Source organism: Cololabis saira, chromosome 2, assembly GCF_033807715.1.
Source record: "Cololabis saira isolate AMF1-May2022 chromosome 2, fColSai1.1, whole genome shotgun sequence".
NCBI lineage: Eukaryota > Metazoa > Chordata > Actinopteri > Beloniformes > Belonidae > Cololabis > Cololabis saira.
Window position 1 is genome coordinate 20,552,982 of NC_084588.1, and position 19,095 is coordinate 20,572,076.

A 19,095-nucleotide genomic window follows, 5' to 3' on the forward strand; every position below is an offset into this window, starting at 1 on the left:
GTTGTACTGTGAAAACTTTCCATGGCTCCTGTAATTACTCTGGCAATTTACTGTGTCTAGCTTTGTTGTTCTGGGCTTTAAGTAGATACAGAAGATACCTGGCAAGTACTGTGAGGGCAATTATTCAGATTACTTACTTTTGTAACAAATAGAGACAGAATATTGGTGAAATGTTGCCATCCCAAGCCAAGAATCTCAGAGTAAAAAGCAAAAGAAAGCTTTTCTTAAAGTATAGAGGGAAACATCCATCGGCTTTGTTGAATAGATTTTCCTGAGAAGACCACTCTTGTCAGGACCAGCGTCTTTCACCTCGCCCGCAATATCGAAAGCATGTCAGTCTGTTTTTGATTTGAGGAGTGCAGTTCTTGTTTTCATTTTCCATCTCACCTCAATTATAGTGATTCTCTCTATGTGTGAATCAGTGAGTCAGCCCTTCGTCTCTTGCTGTAGGTTCAAAAACAGCAGCCTGCTACCAAGGAAGGCCTGATTTTGCCTGTTTTTGTTAATCCCTCTTTAGCTCTTTACTGGCTGCCAGTGAAGTAGAGAGTTTGTTTTAAGTAAAGCTACAATGCTAAATTTCTGGGCTGTGGGCAGACGCAGGAGTCCTCATCCAAACTCTGAGGAATTCAATCGTGGTACCAGTGCTGCTGTTCACATCAGGGGCGTGGATAAAAAACAAATCATTTACATAATCCATTTTTTTATTCTCATAAAACCAACTACCAGCTTCAGCAGCTGCTACTCAAGGGGATAGCAAGTTAACAGAACCATTGGAGTTGGAGCAAACATCTTGCTGATCCAGAAGTCCTGCTGACATAATGGATCAGGACACATGTCCACAGACCCGTCTAAACCCAATGACCTGGGTCTATGGGCTCATAGGTCTATGGGTTCATGGGTCCATGGTAGGAATGGGCGATATTTTACCGTTCACGATATACCGTCAAAAAAATTCCCCACGGTAAGAATTTGTCATCTCGCGGTAAAAACGATAAATTCCCATTGATGATGTTTTTGTGTAACAAACATGGCGGAAGGTGGATCTGAGAGCGAGGAGCTCGTTGTTAAACGAGGCTCCAGCTCCGTTATCTGGAACTGGTTTGGATTGAAAAAGAGTGACGATATAACGTTTGACTATTACGAAAAAAAAATTGTAATAGTATCTAATTTGTGGCATGTTACAACCACAGGTTAATTTGCACATTTTATTTATATTAGAAGAGGTCATCACTGATTGGATTTTATTTTCAGTGAACTTTTATTTATTTGTTTCTTTATTTATCAGGTTGTATTTTTTTTTTCTACTTTGTGATTTTATAAGCTAAGAAAACTTGAAGGACAATGGTACTTTAGCTGTTTGCACTGTTATCCCACTGTTTAAGCCATACAGTTTGAATAAATGTTGAATCTGTTCTTACATTTCAAACTTGTTTCATTTGAGTCATTACAGTTCTGCAGTACAGGTGTACTCATTTAATTGGTGTAGTTTAGTAGCATTTAGTATTCTTTTAGAGCAGTGATTTGGGGGCTCCAAAGACTGAATGTGGTTGTAGATTTATAGTTAAAAAGGTGGAGTTGAATTGGTCTTTTTTTTATCGTCATTTTTATCGTTATCGGGATAAATGTCGGAAATTACAGTGATACATTTTTTAGTCCATACCGCCCATCCCTAGTCCATGGGTTCATGGGCTCATGATTCGATGTTATGTTGTATGAAAAAAAGCTGAGCCAAGCCTGATTCACGCATCTACGCTGTATATACGCACATAGCCTGCATGGATGTTTATGCCAGTCCTTTATTGTAATTTTTGCTATGTAATCATAGAACCAGACACTTGGTTGCAGTGCAGGTTATTTGCCTTTTGTCGTACATGTAGCTCAAATATAGTAACGGAGCAAAAAAATTATATCTAATGTGAGCAGAAAATGAAAATTATTAGGCATCAGGAATTTTCCCTTAAACTACAGCAATCTATTATAATACGAAGAAGAACAATGCTGGGACGTGGACCGATTACATTTGAGTTGGTCCACAATGACGTGATCAGTAGCATGGGAGAGCATATAGTGTGCTCAATATGCTTTTCCATGCTCCTTCGATGTTTTCGTATACTTTGGGTGAACTCACTCTTGCTAGTTGCTGACTGCGCAGACACGATTGACCTTCGCTGGCCTTCACTCGCATTGCTTCAGTCTCCGTCGTGCTTGAACGCAATTGCTGCTTGTCCATACATCATTACATCATTACGCAACACGCCTGCATGACATCATCATCATCATCATCATCATCATCATCATCATCATCATCATCATCATCATCATCATCATCATCATCATCATCATCATCACCATCACCCCTTTTGTTTAATCAAAGCACACATGGTCTCAGAGAAACAGCACAGAAGATATGATGGCAAATCTACTGACTTTGTGACTTATTTTCAGTTGTTCTGGTGCCTCTCACTTCTGAATTTCTGGCGCGATACAATGATTTTCTGGTGATCATACTGCATCATTCAGTATCACATGTACACCACATCTATAACTACCCGGCACAAGCAGAGGGATTGCCCCGTGTGAGTTTGCCCTTAGATGGGTGCAGAAAAAGGAAAATCTTCTCCACACTTAAAAATGTCCATCCATCCATTATCCATACCCGCTTTTTTCCTTTTTAGGATCTGCTGGAGTCTATCCCAGGGTATGCCCTGGACAGATGCTCTGTCCATCGCTAGACAACAACATACTGTACGCTCACTTATATGGACAATTTAGAATTAATTAACCTGACATACGCAACCTCAGAATGACTAATGCTCAGATAATATGAATGTGGATTTTTAACTTGACATTTTGGATGAAGGAGGAGTCTGTTTTTACAGACGCCTGCTTTTACTTTTGTTTGAAAATAAAGAAAAAACCCATATTAATTCTCCAATATTTACATTCAAATCCTTTAAACAAGTTTCTACAAATGACTTTAGCTACTAACTCTGGATGTATTTATTTCCAGTTGGGGACAATGGTCTCTACTTTTGTTAATGCAAATCATCAAAGGATCTGAAGGACTCACAAACAATGACGAATCCAAAAGTTTAATTAAATCCAAGGAGTTTCCTTTATGTTGAAATATCAGTTTCAATTTCATTTGAAGGAAGGTCTAATTATTTAAAAAAAAGTGTTGTCTTGCCCTGAGTGTCTTCTGCCCCTGTTTCTACCAAATATCTTCCGAATAACTTCTGATTCTTGTCGCGGTCGTCTCTTGCGGCGACTGCATGTTGCTTTATGGCTGTGTGTTACACATCATTTTCAATGGAGGCGGCTCACAGAGCTACAGTGAACATCATAGGAGGGGTGACAAGAGACTCAAGGGTAATGACGAAAGAGACACGAGTAAATCATGAGCAGGGTGATAAAAGGCAGAACTTCCTTTGTGTCATTTCAAACAAGCTGCATTTGACTTTGACAAAAATACTTCTTGTTCATCTACTGCTAGATTTCTTGTTCATATGTTAACATAAAATTAAAGATTCAAGTGTGAAGAAAAAGACCACCATAAGATCCGAAAAACAACCTCACTCACGTAGCTATCTTAAGCTGCGTTCAAGTCCATATTCATTTCAAAGTCAAACTGATCCGAATCTGTGTCAGTGTTTCAGCGATGAAGATCTCCATCCACGTTACACCTCCGTAAATGTGTGGCACACATCCATTCGCACTCACTGAAAACAGGTTGAGAACTTTGCTGGAAATAACCTTTGTTTCATATTACTCACTCAATGACTTTCTTCCCGTACATGTAGGGGATTGCATTTTCATTTGGTGGAATAACGGCCGATACCAACAGCAACGAAGTCAGCCGCACTTGTTGCTCCATCTCTATATTGTTGGTTACACCATCATTAAGGAGCATCTGTGAATTGTCTTCAAACTGTGGTCACTGATGAATCAGTGGCGCTTATTTATGACCCAGAAGAGGGTGTAACTACATCATTATTTCCAAATGTTTATATGTTTGTCCATCCACTTTAGACCGCAACAAGGGCATTTACAAAGTGAAACTCGGTCTGCAGCGGATCAAAATTCTTACATTGAATTGAGGGTTGAGTTATGTGTGGATACCATCATTTTGAGGTTTCATTTTTCCAAATGAAAATTTATTTGAGTAGATTTAAAACTGTTCCTAGTCACACTGTGAACCACATCACACGTCCGTAACAGCTGAGGTCCATTGAAAACATAAGTGGAGTGAGGATTACGACATGACTAAAACTAACAATTCAAATGAAAAATGTTCAGTCTCGTGAGTCTTGGCACGTCGTCAGCATGAAACAACGCGCGGTCCAAGCCGCCTGCTGTTGTTACAATACATCGGAAGCCAAAAGTGGGACGTGACATAATGTTACATGACTTACTGACACACAATGCATGTATCTTGCATTTGGAAAGTAAGTAGACTTTTAAGACATGAATGCTTGGGATTCTTAAATATGGTGTTGCGGTTTCCCGGGGTTAGACCTCTGACAGGCCATCAGAGCCTGCCAGATGTCAGTTAAGGGCAGTGCTGCGCTTCACCTCCCCTCATTATAGAAATGACTCATTTAGAAACAAAGACTTAGGAAAAGGAGCTTGTGATGATTAAAAAAAAAATGTTTTTCAGTTGGTGCTTAAGAGCAGAACAAAAGAAATCACAAAAAACATGGTATTGAAGTTGGCAGAATTTTTCTTGTAATATTTCTTATGGAATCTCTCTTATTGATATGTTGGATTCAAGAGGGCATTATGTCCCACTGAATTGTTGTGGAGTCGAGGTTTTCCCAAGTTGGAACCACAGTTACCTCAAAGCTATACTTCTTTATCGGTTTTTAATTCATTGTCGCCTCTTAACGGGAGGAGAAGTTGACAAAGAGTCGTAAACATTTGGTCTCCTGTAGAGCTGGAGCAGCAGAAGGAGCCAGAGATGACCCAGTTCTGTTTCACACAGCTCTGGTGCCAGAGGCAGAGAGACTGTGGAGGCTGCGGTGCACGTGACGGGTCTGGGCTGGGCCCCGGTCCACACGGGAAACGCACAATGTCTCGTTTGTTTTAAACGACTGCGCTGTTGGAACCGGTCTCCCTCTTTCCTCTCGCTGTCTGTTGTCTGCTGTGAAATGTGGAAATGATTTTTGCCTTTGGATCGCGTCCAGATTCTTTTGGGAGTGATGTGTTTTTCATTCTTTCTTTCTTTCTTTCTTTCTTTCTTTCTTTCTTTCTTTCTTTCTTTCTTTCTTTCTTTCTTTCTTTCTTTCTTTCTTTCTTTCTTTCTTTCTTTCTTTCTTTCTTTGCTCTATCTCTGTTTCAGTCCTTCACCTGATAAGATTGAGTGATTTTTGTCAAATCAGCTGGGAGTTTACAACTAAGGAGTGGTGCTTGGAGAGGGAATAGGTTGAGGGGATAGATCTGCACAAGGAAGCGGCCCAGGGGAATGAGGCTTGAACCGGTTCAAAGGGGAGGGGAGAAGAACGGTCTTGATGGAGGGACTTTCTCCACATCATCACATTTGTTGTAAGCTATTTAGCTTGAATTCTAGGAATGAGCTGAAGCTGGTATGGAAATCACCTTCTGTGGTCCATAGACACACCCTGTGTCTCAAATGGCCTTCAGGATGGCAACCTCCTGCATTACTAGAAAAAAGAGTAAAGTGCAGCAAACTACATGCTACATCTACCTTTCTCCCTAATCGACACTACACAGGTAACTAAGCAGCCGATGAGCACAAAATATGTGCACCAGACTGATTTTTCATTGTCTGGGCGTACTTTACTCTCCAAAGCCGCCCACACGGCTTTAAAAGGTTTTCCAGACCTCCTCTTTATCTCTGCTTTTTTTCTTCTACTACTACACACTCACACACACACATATGCGCGCACACACACACACACACTCAGACAATTCACCTGAGAGCCAGGTCAATTAAAATGTCCAGAATAGACAATGCTTTCTTTATGGCGTGTGTTACTCTCCACTCTGGAGTCCTTTTCATCGCATGTAATGTGAGTAGGTTGAAGATGTCATGCATAATCACATTCATTTTCGGGGTTTCTGGTTGTGCACGGCACTGAGTTTGTTAATGCCTTATACCCAGAGAACAACATTCAGGTTGCTGCTTTAAAAGTTCATCTTAAAGTTTGTTTTTCACACGTTTGGCTGAGATGATTCACAGAAATAATTTTTTCTTCTGTTTACATCTTCAAATGGCAACCAGATGATATAGCCCACTCGCTCGCATTGTGTTTGTGCTGGAAGTGAAGAGATAGATTTAAGTTTGGAGAAAAACAAACCTCTGGTTTTCCTCTGCAGACTACCGCACCGGGCCGTGCTTCGCCTCGGTGAACAACCAGATGTGTCAAGGCCAGCTCACGGGCATTGTGTGCACAAAAACTCTGTGCTGCGCCACCGTGGGGCGGGCTTGGGGTCACCCCTGCGAGATGTGCCCCGCTCAGCCTCACCCCTGCCGAAGAGGGTTCATACCAAATCACCGCACCGGGGCGTGCCAAGGTAAAGTCTGTTCCTCAGTCTCTTTTTCCAGTTTCATATCTTTATTCCTCTCTGTCACTCTCTCCCACCTCTCTGTCTTCGATTTCTGCTTCTATCCTTTTTTCACATTTTAACTCTTTCCTCCCCCTTTGTCCGCCCTCACCCTCATCTCCCTGCCATCCCCTCATCTCTACCCGCTATCTTCATGCCAGAGGATTAGTTCTAATTGGGTTAAGTTGGGGTGGGTGGCAGAGCCTCCCACATGTGTATGGAATGCCCTCAGACACCCGCTGTGGTGGGACTGTCAGAGTCAGTAACACGGGTCAGTGGTGGTGCCACGTGGGAGAGCTCATTTCTGGTAATACGGCACTGTGTCTGCCCGCACCAGACCCAACAACATCAGGACCTCTGCAGGGGAGGCGGACCTGAGCCAGGACCCAGAGGAACACGGAGTACTCTTAGTCTGCATCGGCTCACAGCCTCCTGCAGGCTCTCATTTCAGTGGCTCAAATTCATTAAATTAATTTGATTTAGTCATTGGTATAACTCACAAAGTAATGCATTGCAAACCCCGATCAGAGGCGTCATCATGTCCCTCCTTATCGGCACATACATCAGTCATTTTTGTGCGATTAGCGCTACAACCTTCTGGTTTAACTGAGCGAATTCCTTCGTGTCACACCTTCTGTCATCTCTCTGGTCTGGTTGGCTTCATTTTCAGCTCGTGAACTCATTTTTCTTTCTCTCAATCCTCGTCACATTGTTGTTTGAACAAAAGTCAGAGGCAGCCTGTTAAAAACAGAGCCCATATTTGCCTGTGCATATGCAGAGGTGTGTGTTCGTGTTAAACTGAAGGGCTGGCCCCAAAAATCATTTTATGGTCTCCGGAGTGGACTGCAAGGAATATTCTGAGCTTTGTTCAGCTTTGGGTTGTGGCTGGTTGTTGTTATTATAAACGTATTATTATAGCACTTAGATTTAACAAACCATCAACTATAGTATAATGCATTACATATGATCACAGCCAAACTATCCATCCATCCATGCATCCATGATTATACGCGCTTCTACCTATTCAGGGGTGACGGGGCTCTGCCGGAGCTTATCCCAGCTCTATTTGGGAGAAAGACAGATACGCTCCATCGTAGGGCCACACATAGACAAACAACCACAACCACTCTCTCTTATGGGCAATTTAGAGTTTCAAGATGTTTTTGGAGGAAACCCGAAGAAAACCCACGCAAGCACAGGAAGACCACTCAGTCTCTACACAGAAAGGCCCCAGCCAGGATTCAGACCAGGGACCTTCTAGCTGTGAGGCAACACCAAACAACTATTTTGATGGAAAAAAAACAGCACAGCACATTGCTCTGTATTTAGCTGCGAAATAGAATTTTTTTTTTCGGTTGGTTTAAAAAAAAAAAAAAAAAAAGCAAAAACTGAAAATTTAAACAAATTTAACAATTATCTGGACATCCGAAATCTCTTTCAGATGTCCAGATATTTTTGATGTGTGTCAGGTATTGATTATGTTACCGCTGTGTGTTCAGATGTGGACGAGTGCCATGCCATCCCTGGCATCTGTCAAGGAGGAAACTGCATCAACACAGTGGGATCCTTTGAATGTAAATGCCCCGCTGGGCACAAGTTCAATGAGATCTCGCAGAAATGTGAAGGTAAGAATTAAGCCTGCTGCCATCCCGGTGAAGCTGTGAAGTGTCTGACTTGCCTAGTCGGCTTGAATGACAGAGCAGACCGAAAAATATCTTTAAAAGTTCCTAAAACTTAGGAGTTAAAAGCCACATCCGTCTGCTTGTGGTTAAGTTCACCTCAGACATGGTATTTTGATTATTACTTTGTGGGGAAAAGACCACACATAAGCCACATTTTGCCCTTCCCTTTAAATAAGTTTAATTAAACCAAAGCAGCACTGACTTTTCTCTCAGCTGTGCTACTCTTAAATATGAGGCTTGAAAGAAATGCAGATCTGAAATGTTTTCTTTTTTTTCTCCTTCACATTTTAGGTTCAGCCAAATTTGTCACACGACACATTATCCAAAATACCGTACTGTCAGTTCAGGGAAGATTAAGTCATCCTATATATGTTGTTGGTCTTGTCAGGATTCACAGATTGTGGCCACTGAAGGACTCACAGTTCGCTCAATAGTTCTGGCTGAAGCAAGCCTCATCCCATTTGCGAGTAAACTTCCAAAGTAGAAGTGTTAAAAAAAAAAGGAAAAATACTCACTCATCAAGACATGAAGGTGATAATTTCCAGACCAACTTCATCTCTGGTTTTCTTGCACTCATTCTCAGAGTAAAATATGCACTTTTTCGTGCCCAGAAATAATTGATGGAAAACTTCTGACTGTGTAAAAGACATTTCAGATGTGTCTTAGGTGCAGTGTGTGTTTTTTAACAGACATTGTGTTTGATGATGAGCACTTTGTGGAAAACGGGGCTAGCCGTGGTCCAGCTGCTGTGGCTCCTGGATTTAATATCCTGTGGCCATGTCTCATTTCCATATTCATGGCCAACATGTGCTCTAGTCTTAAAGATATTCCCGTTTCAAGAGAGACTTCAGTTTATTTCCTTTTTACAAAGGTTTCATTACAGCGTGGGCCTTTTCTCTCCTCAGATCTAGATGAGTGCGCAAACGTTCCAGGTCTCTGCGGCGTGGGTGAATGCTCAAATACTGTTGGCAGCTATTTCTGCAAGTGTCCCCAAGGATATTATACCTCTGTTGATGGCTCCAAGTGTGTAGGTAAGTTGACTGCTTATTCTTTTGTATTTTACTTCTTCTTTCTTGCTATTAGGAAAGATAAAGTATGAGACCAAACAGCTGAGCCAAGAAGGTTCTGCTTCCTCCTATTTCCTTTTTCCACTTTATTTCCACTCTCTGTGTTTGGCACCGAGAGCAGAAAGAACTCAGAAAGCAGAAAGTCCATCCAGCGTTCCAGCTGGTAGAAATTTAGGTCAGTAGCTGCTTGTTTGTTTGTAGCTGCACAACAATGAGCCGTACGCTCCTCGAACTCGGAAGAGCAAGTGAAATAAAGTTGTCTTGCACCTTAGTGGGCATCAATTTTTGGAAGAAGTGAAATATGTGTGTGTCAGTTTTTTATGAAGGGATCAAGATCGTCAGTGAAGCGCCCAAATTCAGCTAAATTCACCCAAAGCAGAGCAGGGAAGAATGTGGGTCAAAGTAATCCCACATCCACATTCATATACATGTGTAAACACACACTCACACTACCCCCCCTCAGGAGAGCATGTTTTAATAGAAGGAATGTCTGGAGTGCTTCATGCCAGAAAACTGTTGGGTCGAACATTTTGATCTGTTTCCCATGCAGTAAAAATACTAGCGTGGACCTTTACGGCACCATTTTATTATTATTATTTTGTATTTTTTTTGTCTTCTTTTGCTCCTGCACATGGGGGAGATCTTGTCAGACTGCACCATCTGATCTGTGGCGTGGTCCGCTTCTCTGTGAGAATACATCGGATGGGCTGGGTGTGAAACAAGATATGAAGTATTTATGTTGAGCTGCGTGTGAGTCATGCTGCTGCGCAGTGCCAGAAACTGCAGGATGAAGGGAAAGTTCTCACAGAACTGAAACGATGACTGTTGGAAGTGGCTTCCACCTTTTGAAGTGGTTGAAACTTGGTTCTGAACCTGCAGAGCGTATTCCATACAGCATGGTTTATTTAGCTGACTTGGTGCTGTGTTTCCTGCAGACGTTCGTGGCGGCTACTGCTACGCCAGCGTGCTGAACGGGCGCTGTGCCAACCAGAACTCCCAGCTGATGACTAAGATGCAGTGCTGTTGTGACAGCGGGCGCTGCTGGTCTGACGGCTCCGCTCCTGAGATGTGCCCCATTCGTGGAACAGGTGGATTCACTCGCCATCACGTCACCTGCAAATTTCTGTCCTTAAGAGTCTCCATGTCTTAGCATAGAGCTAACCGTTCATTGGATCTCAATGTGCTCCCCTTAGAGGAGTACCAGAGACTGTGTATCCAGATCCCTGAAGCCGGCGGGGTAGCGCCGGGGCCAGGGGGTCCGGATGTCCCCGGCATCTACCCGCTTCCATACCCTCGTCCAGGTCCCGGCCAAGGCCCCGGCCCCGGCCCCGGCACTGGCCTTGGGCCTCGTCTTTTCCCAGAGGTGATTCCCATCCAAGGTCCATTCCAAACACCAAGCCCATATCCTCGGATTCCAGATCCACGCCAACCAGGTATATTCCGGCTGAAATCATTCTTTTTTACCTAAATTAGAAGAATGATGGCTCCTGCCAAATCTTAACACAGTGAATAACCAGCAATAAAAGCAAATCCGGCCCAGCTGCATGCTTATGAAATACCATTTGCCTTTTGCAGGCAGGTGAAATGTCACTTTCCCAAAACTACCTGGCTTGAACATGAATGTTGATCTTTTCTTTGGAACCGGTACTGCATTATAGTAAATTATTTTATTTCACGCAGCTTATTTTACATTAATGTTTTTTTTTCCCAGGCATAATCCTTTCACAGAATATCACCAACACGTGCCAGGCCTTCCGCAACCTGTGCCTGAACGGCAGGTGTATCCCCACAGCAGGTATTGGATATCGCTGTGAGTGCAACATGGGGTTCAAGCTGGACGTCAGGGGCGAGTGCATCGGTGAGTCTTTACACAGTAGGGTAAATGTTTTGTTGATGTCAAGCTTGAGTTACATAAGGGAGGGAGGTTTCTGACTCTCACGTTTGTTCTCCAGATGAAGATGAATGTGACAAAAAGCCCTGTGCACACGGAGACTGTGTGAACATGCCAGGGTCTTACATCTGTCAGTGTCCTGCTGGATTCCAGTCAACAGCAACTAGGACAGAGTGTCGAGGTGATGCATACTCACCCACATACCCTAGGGACATTTAAAGAGTGTGCAAGTATTTACGGTGCTTGGTTCATTTGTTCCTGCTAGATCTGGATGAATGTGTGGCCAACGGTCGGATCTGCAACAATGGCCGCTGCGTGAACACTGACGGCAGCTTCCACTGCGTCTGCAATGCTGGATTTGAAATTTCAACAGATGGCAAAAATTGTCAAGGTCTGTTAAGTTCTGACATCTCCACAGTAGGTTTAATGTATAAATGGTCTATGGATCTGATGGCGATAGTGATATAATACAAACCTTGTCATAAGTTAAAGTTGGATTTTTTTGAGTCGATTTTTGCGTGAATTTGCTCGTAACTGCAAAATATTTGTATTTTTTATTACTAACAAAATATTCTAAATGAATCAATATTAATAAATCGCTTCTTTCTGCAAGGAAAGAAGCGATTTATTCCCAGACATTGTAGGAAACTTGAACTATGTTTATAAAAGGAAACCATTAAGATGCTTCTATAGTGCCAGTGATCCAACTCACAATACAACTTTGGTGAGTTTTGGCCCTTTCTTCCCGTCACAAATCTGTCAGTACTGGAATAACTTTTACACGTATCTCAGACAGAGAAGCACACTGGTGTGAGATTTCCCTATTCGCCGACACAACTACTTTTACTTTCTATGCCGAATGAACGCAACTCAATAAGTGTCTTCCAGAAGAGATCAGTATTGCCGAGTGTCAAGTATTTAAAGGAAATCACCTTTCCTCCCTGTAATATTCGCCCATCCAATGTGGATGATCTGACCCCTGTAGTTTTTTACCGTCTCTAAATTTAAATTTGAACTAAATTAAATTAAATTTAAAGTTTCAAATATATTTGTGACATATGTGCTTTATTATTGATCATCTTCTAGCTCTCTGGAGCTTATAACTGCAGTGTATCCAACATGATGAGGTAATGCTTGTGTTTGTCTGCTAAAGTTTGAGCACTCATGCTGTGACACTTACAGTAATGTACCTAAACATGGGGACAGTCCCAGTCCTCTCAGTTGCTCTTCCCCTTCCTCTCGTCCATCATCAGTAGCCTCTGATGGCTTTCACATAATGTGTTTTCATTAAAGATCAACATGCAGTTCTCATGTTGCTTGCGTGAGCTACTGGTATGTTGTTTTTGTATTTTATTTTCTAGCTTGTGTACAGCACAGCTGATAGATGGCAACATTTCAATTGACATCAACATACATGAATGTGATTATTAGCTAGATAGCAATTGAGAGATCAATATACTACAAGCATTTTTTCTTTTAATTCATGAAGAGGATTGTAATTCATTGAAATGGAATCTAACTATACTATACAATGATTAGCAGACATTCAAAAGTTAAATTCAAGTTGGGAATTGTGCCATTTTTCACATGTAAATGTGCAAAACGGAGGGGAAGGGCTGCATGTTTGAGGCAAGGGCCATTTGATATTGGTTCATAATCTCCATTTTATTATACTTGAGGTAGAAAAAGACAGAAAATGACAATCGTGCACAGAAAGTAAGCAAAGTTTGGTAAAAAGCAAAAGAAAAATAGAAAAGACAGAAAGTTCAACTTTTATTTAAAATGGATATAGTATGACAAAAGTCTGAAATGTAACCCAATTGGTATTTAACAGGTGTGTGTTCATTGTGTACAAAACAGAGGTTAATTAACACACTCACAATCTGTTGGATGGTTTTTAACATATATTGAGTAGGCTGATATATTTGGGCTGCCTCTAACATACTTGGGCAGTTTGCCCAAGTAATTACATTATGTAGGAAATGCTGAAATGCTATGAAAGTATTTCTTCCATGCCCTGTTTGACAGCCTGTTATTACTTTAAGTAAATCAGGCAAGCTGAGTTGCAATTTTGTCAAGAGACTATAAAGTACAAAAAAGAAACACCTGTTTGTCGACGGAACCATTAAAAACTGCCCGAATGCTTTACTACTGACCTATCATTTAGTTTCTCTTCATCCACAGACCAGGATGAGTGTCTGATCAGGAACATGTGCCTCAATGGATTGTGCATCAATGAAGACGGCAGCTTCAAATGCATCTGCAAACCAGGATTCTTGCTTGACTCCAGTGGGCGCATGTGTGTAGGTATGTTGGAAAATTGATCCTTTTACCCAGTAACTTATTCTTCTGTTCTCAATTTCCACATAGCTCCGAGGGTGGATGCCTCTCTGGCATGTTAGTAATTCTGTAAAGGGAGTCTTAAGATACGGAGTAGAAATCCCCCAAAAGCCATGGAAAAACCCCTTAGCGTCCCAGCTGGACACGTTGATAGTTGGAGTCCGCCTATTTTGAGATCCAAACAGTCCTCACTAAACCTGTCTAGTGCAAAGAGAAAAGACATTTGGCCTTCTCCAGCGACCGACGGAGCAACATGCAATAAAAGGTGAAGGATTGCTGTGTGGAAGCTGTAGATTCAAACACAGTTTAAACGATGCAGTGTTAAATATATCCTGCCACCCAACTAGTTCAGTGAGAGTTAAAGCCGAGACGTTGGATGCACAGACGTTTGATCTCAGAGGCACTGACCTCGTTCAGTCATATTAGAATAAATAAACACAGGAGTAGGGCGTGGGTGAAGTGTGCAGTATGTATGCATTTGCTAATGAAATATGAAGTCTAAAGGGGCCCTGGGACCTCATTGTCTCCCTCTAAGGCCTGGCTGTCCCCCAACACGCCCAAATACAGCAGCTGCACACACACAAGGCCATTTAGATTGGATCCGGCTAATATTGCTGGATGATGAACGTGTGTTTAACGCGCGTTGGTAATGTAAACACAAGGCGTGTTCTTTATCACCTCGTGCCTGAAGGCGAATTGAGGGGCGTTATCTGTGTAATATAACTTAAACTGTGTAGGTGTGTAGAATGATGTATTATCCCTACACCAATAGGATTTATACGCCGTCAGACAGGTGTCATTTTCAAAAGAAGGATGGATAAACGTCGGGATGAGCGTTTTTTGGCCGGGTTTTGACTTCTTGCAAAGCCCCAGTTTGTCATTTTTGTGTCCACTTTGTCCATCCTTTGTGGTCGTGGACATACGCCGGTTTATGGCGTCCGAGGCTCCGAGGCTGAGTATCCCGTGGATCTCCTCGTCTCCCCAGTTACTCATCTTGTAAATATAGATCCTACCTGTAACCTCCTGCTGCTGCTGTTACTCTCATCAGCTGTTTCCTTATTTTATAAAATAATAATTCATAGATAAATAAAAACTTCCCTGGTGGGTTGTACTCAGGTTACATGATCAACAAACCCCTCCCATGACCCGCCACCGCATTAGTTCTGTTTACATTGGACCTGACCCGTGGTTAAGTGTACCCTCGGGGTATTCGCCAATGTAAAAGGGGCTACAAACATACATAAACAGAGATGTGCATGCTCGCCTTATCATAGTTTACGATCATTTTGATGATTGCTGTTGTTCTATGAGGTGATGAAGTTTAAGTAGGAGAATGTTTACTTAGGTGCCATCACAGAACTGGTTGCTGCAGTCAGGCTGCACTTTGAAAACTGATATGGGATTAATTCAAGTGGGAAAAAAAATTATTTTGTTTTTGTCTGATTGTAGACATTGATGAGTGTGAGACTCCAGGCATGTGTATGAACGGCCACTGCATCAACACCGAGGGATCTTTCCGCTGCCAGTGTATGGCTGGGATGGCAGTGGGCTTGGATGGAAGAATCTGTGTTGGTGAGTAAATGCGGTTTTCTCTCTGGGAACTAAGCCAGACCGTGCATCGCCCAGTCCTTTGCAGCTCTAAAACTTGTTCCAGATATTATAACTCAAAGAAAAAACTGAAGTTAAGAGTACTTAACGCATCTTAGGTTTTTGGCTTCTTCATCTGCGGCTTCAACGAGTAAAAATCGTGAAGCATTTATCAGAAAAGGCGCTATTCTTCCCTTGGTCCAGGGTCCTGATGTGGTCTCTGCAGCGTTTTGTCTTTTTCAGAAGTGATGATGGAAATAAACAGTTTGGAGAGGCCCTTTCATCGTATGCAGCTGCACTGAGCCCTCAAGAGCTGCTTTGCCTGATGTTGGTTCAGATTTACAGCTGTCTCTCTACCAGCTGTCTGGGAAATCTAGACACAATGCATTTTAAAGCTCTGCAGTATCGTGTCACTAAATGTTGCCTTCTGTCATGCGATATTTCCTACTTTTTAGTGTACAAGCATGGCTGTTGACAAAGTTCTTTCCAAATCATTTGAGGAGTGAGGCAGATTTTGCTTTCGAGGTGTCAGCTGCCCACTTAGGAAGCCAGAAAGGCAAGAAGACATGGCTTTAAAGTATCATGTTTATTATTTTTTTTTTTTTTTTTTTTTTTGTTTCAGCCAATGTGGATATGTAATGTGTAATTTACTTATTTTAATTTAATTTGATTACATGGGAACTTTGAGGATTGTTAATCACACAACTGTTTATTTTATGTAAACCAGAATAATCACATACTCCTGTCTATTAATGTGTTGATGATGACAGTGATGAGGATTTAGATCAAATCCCACTGAGCAGTGACTGGAAAGCACATCTTTTTATGCTTCGGTCTTTTTGAAATTCTAGCATTTTTCCCAAATGATGCTCATTTGAATTTTGTGGAAAAATGTTGAAATTGTGTTGTTCCTGCTGGGAGAGTATTTTTCTGGATGATATCAGTGCAGCAGAATGCCTCAAATCCCTGGATGATATGGAAAGAGAACAACCCTTTGTTTTTGCCAGTGTTGTTGTTTATTGGAGCTGCTGACTCTTACCTCCCTTTCTCCATCTTTTTGTCTCCAGGCTTTTTACGAAATCTGTTTCATCACATCTGCAACTCACACACGAGCTGTTTTCTCTTTTTGTCCCCAACAGACACGCACATGCGCAGTACGTGTTACGGTGGCTACAAGCGGGGGCAGTGTGTTAGGGGATTATTTGGAGCCGTGACCAAGTCGGAGTGCTGCTGCGCCAGCACGGAGTACGCCTACGGAGAGCCCTGCCAACCCTGCCCGCCACAAGGCTCCGGTACGCATGTTCAACTCGCGCCACCCTCTCAACGTATAGAGCCAGCTCCTACTGCTAGACACGCAGATAGAGACATCCACGTATTCTTATTTAATGTAAAAAACGCATGTCAAGGCCAGAATCACCTGATGGAATGCTCTGTCCTCTCTGGATGCCAGATTAGATTTCATAAATAACAGAGCAGCAGTCATGAAGTCGAGTTGTTTGACAGATGCCCTCAGTTAGAGACCATGAACAGCATCCACACACACATAAATGCACACACGCACACACACAACATACACGTTATACACTCACTTCTCATTAGTCATGCCAATTAAAGTTTCTAAATCAAAAGATGCCAGCATTCAACCACATTAAGAGATGGTTTTATATACATCTAGGTTAAATGAGAAAGCATTTCTGCAGATAATGATATGGTATTAAAAGCCTTGCTTTGACTTTTCGTGAATTTGGGCAAAAGACGCAGCTATTTCGGCTTTTATCAACCAAAACTGCTCTTTCTATGTTTTATTGCAGCGGACTTCCTGGCTTTGTGCCCCAACGGCGTCGGTACAACCGGCGATAAAAGAGGTAATACGAGAAAGCTTTTCCACATGTAATTTGATGGTTTTTAAAACACCAAGCATGTTGCAACCAAGCAGTAACGCCTCAGCTGAAGGCAGCTGTTGTTTTGAGTTTCTTACTCGCATCCTTAACAGATTATCCCTTTGATTATCAGACATTAATGAATGTGCCCTCGACCCCGACATCTGCCAGAATGGAGTGTGTGAAAACATGCTGAGGACTTACAAATGCACCTGCAACATAGGCTTTGAGGTAGACCTGTCGGGCAAAAACTGTGTCGGTAGGTGAACCTGCTCCGTGACATCCTCGACTTCCTGGAGAATTTCCATGTCGAAAGCCAGCGTCAGCAAAATCATCGTGTCTCTTTGTCTGTGCTTTTCCTCAGATATTGATGAGTGTCTAATGAACAGGCTGCTGTGTGACAACGGTCTGTGCAGGAACACGCCTGGAAGTTTCACGTGCCAGTGTCCATCGGGTTTCCTCTTCGACCCGGAAACAGATGTCTGCGAGGGTTAGGGAAACGCTCGTCCTGTTGTGCAGTGCAACCACGGCATCACTGTCCGTCTAAAATTACATGTTTGAGACTTTTTTTGTTTTTTATTTTTTTGCCCCACAGATGTGGACGAGTGTGAGTCCAAGCCCTGCATCAACGGAGTCTGTGTGAACAGGCAGGGATCCTTTGCTTGCGTGTGTTCGACGGGCAGCGTCTTGGACAACACTGGGCTGGAATGTATAGGTAAGACAGCATCATGCTGCTCGTGCTCACCATTATCTCCAAAATAATTCTTTCACAAAACCAGAATCACATGAAAGAAGTTCACGTTTAATATTCCGTTACTAAAACTTGGAATGTTTGATGTAAATAAGCTTGGAAGAAACAGAGATAAAACCATTGAAGCCTCAAGAAACCAGCTTCCTTTCTATGTGATTGTTGACAGCAAGTGAGCCAGTTTTATTTTAGAAACAACAGGTGTCCTAATTGAATGCAGGATTTACGCATCAAATAACCTTTGCAGACATGTTGTAAGTACCAAACCAGCTCTGTTACATCATCCTGCAGTGCATGTTTATGAGGCTTTTTCTTCTTTCGTTTTTTTTTTTTTTTTTTTTTTTTAAATAAAACAGAGACAGCGATGGGCACCTGCTGGCTGAAGATAATCAACAATCGCTGTGAGATCAACATCAACGGAGCCACGCTCAAGTCTCACTGCTGCGCCACACTGGGAGAAGCCTGGAACAGCCCATGTGCTAAATGTGAAAAAGGTGATTAATACCTCATTGTAATGTTTCAAATAGTGAGACCACATGGAAAACTGGTTTGGGGTCACTTGTGCTTCCAATAACAGTTTTTTTTTAGAACCCTGGAAAGATTATGTTTCTTGTGTACGTCCAAGTAAATCCTTTCACGTTCTATTAGATAACTGCAGCATATCTTTATTTTTTTTTTTAAATACAATCTGTAATAAACAAGAGTATACATGCATATAATTTTAGAGTCTATACTATGAAACCCTTCTTATCTTTTGAGTTCATACATACTGTATGCCATACTTTCAGGTTTTTTTTTGTTATTTCACTTTTTTTTTAGCTGTCAAGGTTGATCCAGAGCTTTTTTCCCTCATTGTTTATGGTTTATTCTTAAAATATAGCCATGACTCTTTACAGGAGTGATAAAAAGAGATTTCCAAAATACTCCTTGTAAAAGTTGAAAAGTAGAAACAACCCTTTTTAAAAAAAAATAAAACCTTGCATCTCTCAATGTTCAAACCCAAAACTTGTTTTTTCAGATCCCATCTGTGGTAAAGGCTTTGCCAGAGTGAGAGGAAATAACTGCGAGGGTAAGAGCTGCTTTGAGGTCTTGACACAGAAAACTCTACTTTTCATCTGATTTGAAGCACTGAACATTGTTGTCCATAATTTTATGTTTTGTCTCTGCTGACTCTCAGATGTGGACGAATGTCAAGTTTTTCCTGGGGTGTGCGTCAATGGCAAATGCATCAACACTCAAGGCTCCTTTTTCTGCCAGTGCCCTCCAGGAATGACTGTCGATGTCAGTGGGAGGACGTGTATAGGTAATGTTTTTAGGTAGACTGTGCATATCGAAT

General features: G+C 42.0%; 1 protein-coding gene across 3 annotated transcripts in view; it reads left to right on the forward strand.

Annotated features, from left to right (window-relative positions):
- fbn1 (fibrillin 1) overlaps positions 1-19,095 on the forward strand; it is a 71,931-nt gene that overhangs the window by 14,723 nt on the left and 38,113 nt on the right. For all 3 annotated transcript variants that reach the window (XM_061740067.1, XM_061740076.1, XM_061740060.1), the window contains 18 exons: positions 6,337-6,534; positions 8,064-8,189; positions 9,152-9,277; positions 10,249-10,401; positions 10,507-10,746; positions 11,025-11,171; positions 11,266-11,385; positions 11,470-11,595; positions 13,389-13,511; positions 14,994-15,116; positions 16,271-16,423; positions 16,943-16,996; positions 17,145-17,270; positions 17,376-17,501; positions 17,607-17,726; positions 18,116-18,253; positions 18,778-18,828; positions 18,937-19,062. In XM_061740067.1, the coding sequence (XP_061596051.1) occupies positions 6,337-6,534; positions 8,064-8,189; positions 9,152-9,277; positions 10,249-10,401; positions 10,507-10,746; positions 11,025-11,171; positions 11,266-11,385; positions 11,470-11,595; positions 13,389-13,511; positions 14,994-15,116; positions 16,271-16,423; positions 16,943-16,996; positions 17,145-17,270; positions 17,376-17,501; positions 17,607-17,726; positions 18,116-18,253; positions 18,778-18,828; positions 18,937-19,062 (2,376 nt within the window). The remainder of the gene's footprint in view (positions 1-6,336; positions 6,535-8,063; positions 8,190-9,151; positions 9,278-10,248; positions 10,402-10,506; positions 10,747-11,024; positions 11,172-11,265; positions 11,386-11,469; positions 11,596-13,388; positions 13,512-14,993; positions 15,117-16,270; positions 16,424-16,942; positions 16,997-17,144; positions 17,271-17,375; positions 17,502-17,606; positions 17,727-18,115; positions 18,254-18,777; positions 18,829-18,936; positions 19,063-19,095) is intronic.